General features: G+C 36.6%; 1 protein-coding gene across 2 annotated transcripts in view; it reads right to left on the reverse strand.

Annotated features, from left to right (window-relative positions):
* Positions 1-12,395, reverse strand: part of fstl5 (follistatin-like 5) — a 189,020-nt gene that overhangs the window by 120,782 nt on the left and 55,843 nt on the right. For both annotated transcript variants that reach the window (XM_028009467.1, XM_028009466.1), the window contains exon 4: positions 4,892-5,140. In XM_028009467.1, coding sequence (XP_027865268.1) covers positions 4,892-5,140 — 249 coding nt within the window. The remainder of the gene's footprint in view (positions 1-4,891; positions 5,141-12,395) is intronic.

Raw genomic sequence — 12,395 nt, forward strand, 5'->3', positions numbered from 1 at the left:
GGGGCTGACAGTTCATTTAAAAACAGCCTGTGGTTGTAAAACTCAATCAGTTTAAAGCTGCTTTAACACACAATGGTCCTTTTGCAGCTGTCACAAAAGGTATCAGTTCATAGAAAGTACCTCAGTTCATCAAGACAAAAACTAACATGACATGATAACATTACAATGTCTTTAGATTGTTGGTTCATTAAAAGGACTCTACTGAAATCAATGACATAATGTCATTCGGATCAGGTATGCTGGACAAAGAATACTGTATATTCAGAGCAGGACCGGGGCTGTCAAACAACGTGCTTCATAATTTATAACCCAGTCACTACAAGACCGTTATGCTGTGTTAACGTTGGGTGCTGCTGAGGGCCAGGAGGTGTGTAGCTGCCAGTCACTCTAATTATAAGGAAGTAAAAACTCTTATTTCAAATGAATGTGTGATATATACAAGTTGTTTTTTTGGGGGGGTTTATCTGTGCATGTCTACACGACAAACAGAGGCTCTGACATTTGGTCAAGATAGGCATATAGTCATTTAAAATGCACTTTAAATTAAGAATATCCCAGTCACCATGTTTGTGAATGGTCATATCAGAGTAGACCACTGTACTCAACTCCCAGTACCTGCTGTCACCTTACTCTAAATTTCATGTTATGTCTGCCACAAAAGATGTGAACAAAATTGGAGAGTGGAATGCTTGGACAACACTAGCTTGGACACACTTTAAAACCAGAAAATGAGAGAAGTGTAGTTGCTACTTGAAGCTTAGCAGTCTGCACGGTTCTCGAGGCAGCAGTGAAAGCACAACATTTATTGTCACCAATTAAATTTAATATTCTCTCTGCTGAATAAGAGTTCACTCTAACTGAAAGTGAGAATGGTAAAACAACACACTTTAAAGGTGAATCTAAAGGGGAAACAATTCTAAGGGATAGGAATATGGCAAAACAGGACTATAGTGTGTCCAACTTGTTAACTTTGGTGCAATATTTAAGGTGAATTCACACCAGTCCTGTTTAGTTCACTTTAATCCAACTCTAGTTTGTGTCCAAGAAAGACTGGTTCATTTAGGGGGGTGTTATTGTCCAATCAAACTTTGATGCGGAACAAAAAAGCAAACTTTAGTCTGCCTACAAACCAGGGTCTCAGTGAACTCTGGTGTGATTTTAACGCATATCTGAATGCCAAGCAGACCGAAGACAGACTCCAAAGGCAAAGACCAGAGACCACCGAGATTTGACACAGTGCAGTATGACAGCAAACTGTAGTGTCTGAAAATGTAACAAATGTTGCTATTTTGGACCTCAATCAAACTGAGTTTACCGGACTATCGGATGTGCAGCAGTCCCTGTCAGCCACATACAGAAGGAGATTTCAGTTCCTCGGTATGAAACACACCGTTTTGAGTTCTTTAGAGATTGTTAATATGGATTGTAAAATGAGGATGCTGGGTGAAAATGTTTTACTATGACAAGGCTTCTAGTTGGATCATGAAGAGAAAAACCAAACTTTACCTCTACTTTAATGTCTCGTTTGCAGGTATATATCCTGGATTAAGAAGAAAGTTTGAAATTGTGACACTGAAAAAATTAAATTAAATTAAGAATAGATAGAGAAACGTTTTGTTGTAGTTCTAAACACACTGTCCTTTTACGTCTTTCTCTCCCTTTTTGCTACAGCATCCACTATAATTAATATGGATATGGCCAACTATGCAACTTAAGTTATGTCATTATGCAGTGATTTTTACAACAGGAAATAGTAACTTCTAAGGAGTTAAAGATTCTACACAACGGTTGACTTTATGTATTGCTCTAGATTATCAATCCATCGCTTTGGTGCAAAATTACTATTATAATCATTATAATCATGGTTCGTCTTCAGCTTTAAACGCAGCACTACCTGAACAACTTTACTAAAGGATCTTTTTTAGACAAACCAGTTGCATTTGAAGGTGATATCCTGGAAATATCACTTTCCTCAATATTACTGTGAAATGCTTTGTGGTCAGTAAATGATTCTAGGGAGTATTTACCGTCTGACCAGAACACAGAGGTGGCAGCTGTGGCAGGGGTAAGGGACCGCAGCTGCCCATAAATAGGTAAAATCTACAAATACTTGAGACCCCTTCTAAAAACACTTAAAACTGCCCAACAGTAAATGTACCTCAAAATGCACTAATCCACACAGCAGAAACCACCTTAGGACTACTGCAGAAGATGAGATCTGTATTCTTCCTTTTCTCCACTCTACAGGGTTCAGCCAATCAGCACCAAAGGAAAATGAATGGCCTTTATTTTACTTAGTAATTTTATTGTTTAGGTTACTATTACTGTTGCTCAATTATTCATTCCTTTTGACTTACATAGGTCCTTTTGTAGCTAAACATTTCAGCAGCTGTGTGATTTTGAGAAAATCTTTGTTCCCCTGTGTAAAGCTCTAAGCTTTTAGAAAAATATGGTAATCATAGTTTTATTTATTTTTACACTTTTAAACTCGAAGCCTACAGCAGAGATTTCAAATCAACCAAAGGGGGATAAAACTGTTCTCTCCCTTGAGTGCTCCTCCATTGAATAATTGATTACATATCAGTCACAGCGAAAAGAAAACCTGGCGAGACTGAGCAAGGAATGAAATGGAGAAAAAAAGAAGTTGTGTATCTTTTAGTCCTCCTTTGGCTCCCGTTGATCTAATATTGATTGCCTGACATTGGTCAAATATCCCATTCTGCATCTTGAATACCGGGTGTAGAAAAGGAGGGAAGAGGGAGTCTGACAGGACAAGGTGCAGGAGAAAAGCTGATTACAACTATCACTCACCAGGGTATCATTGATCTCCAAGCCTTTTTCTGTGATTGAGATGACTCACTGGCTTTGATTGTTAACACTAGCTTTACTTGCATTGGATTTTTTTTACACCCTTAATGTATGCCGTCTCATGTGGCACCTTCTAGATCGTTTATTGTGGTGGGAATTTATTATTTTCTAAATTGTACTGACAGCTTTTATGTCTAAACAAAGGATTTTGTGCAAATGTTTTTTTAGTTTGATGTGTTGCTTTGTTGTGGCAACCATAGAAGGTTCCATGTGAGACAATATATAGATCTAAGACAGCCTCTCTCCCCATCTTCTATAAATTTACTTTTCAAAGTTAACAAGTAAACAGGAAAACTGAAAAAGACTTGCTACATTATGCATTTGCTGTCTGTGAGCGTTTTGTTGCTTTTCTCTTTGCCCAGAATGGAACAGCAATGTCAGGAGCTCTTATTTCAATGATGTCTTGGATCACAAGAATGGAGAAGAGCCTCATTTCATGGGACTTGGAATAATTGCAGTGTTTATACACAAACAGTGGTGTAGCACATTCAGGCTTCTCTAGGGAAATATGAACAATGTAGAACTATGGCCCTGCCCCTACTTTTAAACAGAGTTGTGCATTTCAAAAAGAGCTGCTATTTTCAGATTGTGTGCTTTATTCTCAATGTTGCAACATCTATGCTGTGTTAAAAGGAGCGTTGTTTTGCCAGTAAATCACAGTCTGGGTACTGCCGTGTCCTCTTTGTTGCTGATACGCCAAACAAGTTCTGATGTGCTTTTACTGTGATTACCAAAGATGCAATAAAACTCACAAGATGATGACGGTTTTGGTTGACAATATTCTCAGTAAGAAAGTACTTTAAATGTGAATGCAAAATCAGCACTGTGTTGCTTTAAAATATGTAAATAACCTAATTAAACAGAATGACGCTCTGTCATGTACCTAGTAAAACTTGTCTTGCTGTTATATGTAGAGGGTCAGCTTTGCTTTGGCTAGATACGTTGAAATAAAGCAAAGTACCCTAATAATGTCACTGTAAATGTAGATTTTATTTTATAAATCTATAATCCCTACTAAGGTACTATGCTAAAGGTATTAAGGAGTATGTCTCCTGAAGCTACATGTTTTGCTTGTAGTGTTCAGTAATGACAGCAACATTTGTCCAGCGCAGATGCACAGAGAAATATTTGCCCTCCACACAGATTGTAATTTTCATCTAAATGCAATTTTGTAAATGAGGACAAATACAGTTTACACAGGGAGTAAGGACTGCAATCATCAATATTTACTCAAGTTTTCTACAGCAAATAATACATAGCGCACACGTCCATGGACATTTCGGGCTGTAGGTGGGTGGGGTTGACCTTAATCTTGTCTAGGGCATCAAAATGGCTAGAACAAGCTCTGAACTGCTACAATGATCCACAACTTTCCTCACATTAATGTGATGCTGGTCTGTGGTTCAGTACCTGACTCTAGGGAGTATTTATTATTTAACATGTATTCACGGGACCACAAGGACCACAGCCGCCCATAAATACCTAAAATCCACAAATACTTGTGACCTTCTATTAAAATGTTTATAGATGCCTCTTTTAATGGTTCAAACACTAAATATACCTTAATATGCACCAATATGCAAAGTGTAAACCTTCTTACTACCACAGAATCTAACATCTACACTCTTCCTTAACTGTTCGGGGTAAATCACCATCAAGGTTGATTGGCTGCTTAGCTTACGCCAGCCAATGACCAATTAGCATTGTGCCTAGTATTTTAATTTCACAAACCTGCATTTTCTGTCAAGCATTTTAGACATAATGTACAAATAAATTCATTAGTAGGAAAATTTTATTTTCCACAGAAAATTCTATGAATAGTGAACCAGAAATAGGCAGGGGTCCAACGCAATAAAAAAAAACCCAACACAAAACAAAAAAACACTTCAGATGTATTGTCTTTTTATCACCATAAACTCAACAAAATATACATCCATAATTTTACAGAGCCAATTTCAATGCCCTTTCAATAAAAGCTCAACTAAACGATCCATCACCAAAGGAAGGTCACACAATCACTTACCTTTGTAGAAGCACTCCTCGCTGTGCATGATGGTAATCCTGTGTCCTCTGAGACAGGAGGCCCGGTGGAGCTCGCAGTGGTTCTGGTACAGCTTTCCATCTGAACCACACACTGGTTTGTAGTGTGGTTTGCAATGATCCAAACACCTGCACTCCCCTTGGTCAGTCTCATGGTTGATCACACAATGGCGTCCCAAGCCACAGTATTTATGCACACATGGACCCGGATAGCTGCTGTGTCCCATAAAACCTAGAGAGAACACACAATGGCAGAAAATGAATCCATTTATGTTTGATGTATTTATGCATCTGCCAGAATAGATGAAAAACCCTGGATCTAAGCTTCTATTTTCAGATGAATGTAATTTCTAAAATTCACAGGCTGCTTGATAGAAAAGCACTATCAGCAGTGAAAGGTTTATTTCACCAGTCAGTCACATGCATAAATAATGCAAGAAATTCAATCTAAACCATCCACTAAAGGTACAAAGAAAATTTGTAGATACAAAAGCACCACTGAAATGATTTGTGTTTCTTTAACAAACTTGAATTTAACATTCATTTGCAGAGAAAACTACCTTTGTTTGATAATGATTTTTGCTACAGTAGCTCAGATTGTTCTTTTTATAAAGATTTTTGGTGGTTTAATGACTATTTCAAAGTCTTTTACTGGTGAGTCAAAATGGAATAATACATTTTATTTGAACACATGCCAAAAAAAAAGAAAGAAACCCCATACAAAGGTGATAAATTCTATCTTCAACTTCAGACATGGCCTTGCACCTAAAAGCTTCATTTCTGATGTATTCAAAGCGTTTTATTTCATGAAAAGTGCCAGGCAGTCAAATAAATACAAATCCCAAAAAATTTTACCACTCCATAGACAATTCAAAAGAAGATAGTGTCTTTTCAAAATATCTCAAGGGTTGACGTTTTCTATAACAATGTAGATCTAAACACTTACTGGCTGGAATAAATCAGAATCCAAATCTTAAACACAGTGGTTGACTGCTAGAGTTATTACATGCTTTAATAAATTTGCCTTTAAGGAGTGGATAGACAATGTAAAAATACAGAAAATCTTTGGTAAGACAATATTTAACAACTGGAAAGTGAAAAATGTGAAATAGTAGGGTTTTTTTTCTAATTGGAGACTACAAGAATGGTAAGCTGGGATCCTGACAGGTTTGGCAAACAATACATTTACTTACTAAAGTAAATGAGCCCCGCTCCAGCCCTGACCATCACCCACCCCAAGATTTGAATTGTTTAAGATGCATAGGGTTGAGGAGTAATTCTGTTAAAGATTTCATGGTTTTGTGAAATTGTGACAAAATCAGGTGAAAAGCAATATAACTCCATAATGAGAAACGTTGGAAAAAATTGTACATTGTGCAAAGTGGTTCAATGACAGAATCCTACCTTCTGCAAGTAGCATAAATTTTATAATTTCTACGTAGTAATTCAAGAAGCAATATCTTTAAAGCTCTGCTGATTTTCTTTTAGTGTAATGTTAAGTTGGAACCAAAGAAGCTCGTTTTGTAGCAACTTCAGAGTCAACGTGTGTATCTGAGTCATTTTCCTGCTTCATGACGCCTTCGACTGAAGTCTTATTTAGACAGGAACATGCACCCATTTATACAATCAAAGCTCTTCTGTGCATCATACAGGTGTTTAAAACAGGACATTACCATAAAACAGTGCATAAGCTTCCCCTGCCAACGTGACTTACTCCTCACATGTTAATTTATGCCTTGTAATCTGCATTTGAATGAACACTTCAGACTGAATGACCTGAGTAGGAGTAATGTGTGCCAGGGAGAAACTAACATATCTGGAAACAAAGCGATCCTTTCAAAAACAGCAAGGACAGAAACCTTGAAGATTTTACTCAACTTAAAGGTAGAGGCATAGAAGAATAGAAGGAAGATTAGCAGAGTTACAGCACAGCAGATGTGGTGATAAAGTTATCACTGTCTTTAAAATGACTTCATTTCTGGGGCAGTGAGGGTAATTTCTTTCATACATATTCTATGAGGGGTTCTTTTCAGAAATGGTTTTATTCTGCTGTGGTCTGCGGACTTTTTGATCTGTATAAACACTAACAAGTCTTGACAGGCCTCGGTTTAGTTCACACACCATAAACCAGCTTTTCACAGTTCTTTTGACTATCCCTAAAGAGTCAAGGCATACAGAAACAGAAAAAGAAAATACTGTTAGGTTTTACTATTACATGTTGATCAAAAGGTTATGCAAGGAGGAAGAAATTGTGTTAGATTTAATGTGTTAATGCTTATTAACTTATACATTACATTAATTGTATTCAAGAGGCTTTAAATAGTTTTCAAATGACGCTTTTCAGAAAACCTTATCCATCTGAAGAGTCAAATACACATTAAGGTCCGTCCATATGTGTTCATAGACACATTAAATAAGAAACAAAGAAGCTAGAAGACATTTAGACAAACCAGAAGCCGCATCAGTCTGTCATTTTTTATTTTTTATCTATAAAAGAACAGGTCAGACACCACATGCACAATGTTTGAGAGTACATGCTTGTGCATATTATGACTTTAAGCGTTTATTCTGTCTCACTGTGTCTAAGTTTAGAAACTTTGACATAAAACGTGTTTTATTACTTTGAACTGCATAGGGGTGGCTCTACAAAATAGAATATCAACTTAAGGCTAAACTTCAAAACTAAGATTTAAACTCAGAGTTCGTTTTTCCACGTTACTTGTTGGATGCTACAAAGAGGAGAGTAGCATCCTGCTACACTTCTCTGTTTTTCCACGGACCATCATACAGCTAAGTACCCAAAATAACATGTAATTTATATGATTGGAGATATCAGATAATGTGCCTTAATAGAAGATTTTGAGAAAAAAAAAAAAAAAGTACATCACAGTTCTTTCATGACCAAAATCATATAAAAGGCACCTGGATTTATTTATGCATTTGTTTTGGCTATAAAACTATTTAAAAAATGTGTAGTAAGAAGGTTTGTCCCTTTTTCCAAGGCAACTTTCAATGTCTGGAAGACAAAAACACACAACCATGCCAGCTCACGTCTGCCAACAGCATTATAACATGAGTGTTACATGTGGGCAATTACAAATGTAGTCCAAATAAACCGCTTTTCAGTCAACATTTCACATTCTCCAACAGATGGAAGAATTTAAATTTGAAAATGAGACGAGCAGATGTTGGTGGTAGTTCACACAATTCATTTTTTTTTTCCTTTTTTTAGCAAAATCAATGACAGAATAAAATTGATAACCAAAAATGGCACAGTCTATGCTAATTTATGACTGGCATTATCAAGATGTAATTTTTTAAACTTTTAAACAAATATTGAAAAATAAACCAAAATGATTTCATGTTAGAATGGTGTACTCGGATCCTGTGGTACAGATTAGAATTATTTTAACCAATCTGAACTGAAATTAGAATTACCGGTAGGTCTTGCTAAGAATGCACAATACAGCCTGTCACGCTACAGATGAAACTCAATAAACTGAAGAATCAAATTATTTCTATGATTGAACTCAAAATATAGGTCACTAATTAGACACAGATCACACAGATTGGTAAGTGATTTATTAATATGGTACAAACTAGTACTCCACAGAAAATCAGGCCGACAATATATTGGCCCCGACTTCCTTAATTTTGGAAGATCAGCAATCGATCAATACCTGCATGAGAAATCAATATTAGCTAACAACACTGTTGCCAACTTAGCAAATTTTCAGACTAATGTCACTCGCAGTTCAGACTTTTTAAAGATCGGTGATCAGCCAAGTTGCTGTCGGTGCATCGCTGCAGACCTTCACAAAGTTCACAAAATGTTTACAATGAATTTTTTAATGTCTGGCATTAACATTTGGAGTTTTTTTGTGCCTGAATAATTTAATTATCGAATATTTTGGTTGCATTTTGGCTAAAAAAATAAAATAAATGATGCTTGCAATAAATGTAACTGTAAAAAAAACTGAGCAGACTGAGCAAAGTGCTACAGTATACAGCAAGCAAAGTAAAACAATAAAACAGCAGTAATTAGATAAATGGGTATAAATGGTTTAGTGCAACAAAAGCAGAAAGGGCAAACATAATGAGCAATAGCCATGAAAAATATTTTTTAAATAAATGAAAATAAACACTAATATTTCCAATCATTCTCACTAAAACAATAAAAATATGAGCAATGTGATCGGCACAGCCAACATTAGTCACATTGCATGGTTTATGGTTTATGACTGAATTATGAGATTAATATTTCACCCCCTGCCTCAGTTATTCATTCACAGGCAAAAATAAATAAATTTTAAAAAATGTACAAGATGGTCACCTGTACAGCCTATGCAAGTGGTTAAAGTAAGACATAAACATGATTGGCAAAAATACAATAAGATTACTTATACACAACTGTAAGTTTTGCACAATTTTTACACGCACACATCTCCATTGATTTGTCAAAACGCAGGAAAGATATTTCAGAAAAACTTTGAGAGAAATCAATACAAAATGCTCAAAACCAGAGATTGTGTTTTCCAGTCGGATATGAGGGTAAACAAAGTGACTTGAACTGTCTCAATCACATCGCACCACTCCCCAAAGGCAGTCCGGCCTTATCCTCCAGCAATCAGAGGATTTAGACAAGATACGAGTCTGAATGCTGTGACCTGATTTGAGTCAGTCAATTTGCTAGTTTATTAATTCCCTGTGGTGTCATGGCGTAATGATTATTCAGTGAATTTGTGCTGCACAGCCAGGCATCCTCTGCCACCAGCAGGGTCGGCGAAGGGCGCAGTGATTTGTTGTCAGCATGCACATCCAGCTGTCTGCTCAGCTGACACCAGACACTAATGAGGAATAGTGGACAGCCAGTCATTTACTGCTAAAATGGGTATTTTCAAATTACAGACTAATTTTTTTTTATGTAGTCAAAGTTTTACAGACACAGCTCACCAGGGCACAGAGAAGAAGAAAAAAAAAAGAGGGGTTCAGAGTGGCTAATATTGAATAATGTAGATCTGAAAGTTATAGATTTCCCTTAAAGCTGCAGAATGTAAAAAAAAAAAGATTTTTCATAACTGTCAACAACTTATCGCTACAGGAAAAGTGTTTACCCGCTGTCATTGGTGGCCATGCTAACTAGCCTCAGCAGTTGTAGCAGACAATGCTGCAGTGAACCAGCTGCAAAAATTAATCGACAGCGCTAGCTAAAATCCTCGTCCAGGTTCTGATTGGTTGTTTTTAGTTAATACCAGGAGTAAGCAGAAGAGCTATTGTTTTGTGTTTTAAAACATACTGCAGCATATAAGCACCATTAGGTGTAGAAAACATTATGTTTTTATCATTATGTAAAATGTTTCAAAGTATTTAAGAAATTAAATACTTTTTGTTTTTAAATTAATTTGAAAAGAATTATTTTTTGTGACAAAGCTGCCACGAACTTTGGACTTCTGACAACTAAATTCTGCGACTGTTAAAAACCTCCGTGTCATTTTCAACAACAGTTTAGACAAATTGCCCATGCAGTTAGTCTGACTTTTATCATCTATGCTTTCTAGCTAAAATCAAGCCTTTTTAAGCTACTGTGACCTGTAGAAGTCTGTTCTTGTTCTTTTCAGTAACACAACTGACAAACAACAGTCTTGATGTTGGTGTTCCCCTGTCATTTCCGAGTCACCTCCAACTTGTTCAGAACACAAGTTTTCAACTCGCTCACAGACAGGACCAGCTCACAGACAGGACCACGCTACACGTGTTTTATTTCAACTACACTGGTTTTAGAATGGATTTTAAACTTGGATTTGTTTTTAAAGCTCTTGCTCCCTTTCATTTATCAGAGTTGTTGAATTGCTTGATTCACATCAGGTCTTTGAGGTCAGACAGTCAACATTTACTTATAGTTCCACAGACAAAAGTACATACATCGGAGTGATGGGTGTTTTGTTGTTGCTGGATTGATCTATAACTGAACTTTGCCTTTTTTCATTATCATTGTTATTTTATTTGGAAATAAGGAATCCCATCACATTCATTAATTACAGTTTTAGCTATTCAAGGTCATATAAGAATGGAAAGAGTGATTTTGTCCATATTGCCTTTTGGGTATTTTCTTATACAGACCATTTCTTATTTTGGTTGTGAACAATAGCAAAAAATGAACAGAATGTAACAAAGCCCAACAGCACACCATCCCAAACAATAAAAACATTAACAAAAAGGGCAAGATCACATAATTTACAAGTACAGTCAAATGAAGTCAGATCTGATTGTTTTAAAAAAAAAAAAAAAAAAAAACATATTCAGTCCATTTGGCAGAGATCAGATTTTTTTTTCCTTTTTCAACTTGGAGGAATATCTTTTCCACAACATAAATCTGATAGGCATACATTTAATACTTAAAAATGTGGTGTTACTCCCGTTTTGTTCTACCTTGTTTCATCTTTCAATCTTCTTTTAGTTTTCATTTATATATTGATTGTGTTAAGCACATCGGTTCACAACATTGTTTGTGTAAAGACTTAGATTTTCTTCTCTTTTTTTTTCTTTTCCATCTTTTGTATTGTCACAATACAACTATGGGTGTCCAGATATCAGAAATTAGCCCAGTATCAGAGAAAACAACGAGTATTGGGTTTGCGTATAAAATGTCTGATATGCACAATAGAAGTACTCCACGTCAGCAAATAGTCGGGCCCCGCATTTACTCCAGCAAATAGTCTGCTCCAGTATTTTTAATCCATATCCACCTTATCCCTGGCCTCCATGAGGTTTTGCATAATTTATGGGCGCGACTTCCGCCGCAAACAGGAACCGCCATTTGTTTATATGTAGCAACTCGCTAACCGGCTTTCGTCAGAGCTTTTAGGCTAGAAAATATGTGGCAACATCAGCTATCACAGCTTAAATGCGGCAGTATCGTTTTACCGCAACCGACATGGCCGCAAATAACCCGCACTAGCATATTTAGCTACTTCACTGACTCGATTGCCTTTGGCCACACAATGAAATGAGCGCACATAAAGCATTTTGGGTTCTCTGAATTTTTAGCCAAATCCTTTTTGTTTCCTTATCTGTCTGTAGGTATTGAAAACAACAGCTTATCACAGAAACTCTGCCTTTTTGTTTCTGGATCACGTTCAAAACAAACAGATTAAACTTGGTCTGGTTATTAGAGAACAACAGTTACTGAGCTCCACAAGGGCATCTTAGACACTTTCCAGCGGTAAATTGCTCTCTATAACAGGTTAATGGGTGATTCGGTTCGGTTCGAGTCCAGTGGGGGGAGATTATCCATATTACGGTCTGGAGCGCAGCAGCTGCGGTCATTTATCCGCTTTTTGCAGCGACACTCAGCAACGGAGAACCTCGAGGTTCTGGTTCTGATGAACTAAATAAACCCAGATATTTTATTTTGTCTTACAGAAATTTACTGCTGGCCCAAACATAATGATAAAAAACACTTGCTGCAGCCACTTCATGAACATATA

The sequence above is a fragment of the Xiphophorus couchianus genome, chromosome 23 (assembly GCF_001444195.1).
Source record: "Xiphophorus couchianus chromosome 23, X_couchianus-1.0, whole genome shotgun sequence".
Classification (NCBI taxonomy): domain Eukaryota; kingdom Metazoa; phylum Chordata; class Actinopteri; order Cyprinodontiformes; family Poeciliidae; genus Xiphophorus; species Xiphophorus couchianus.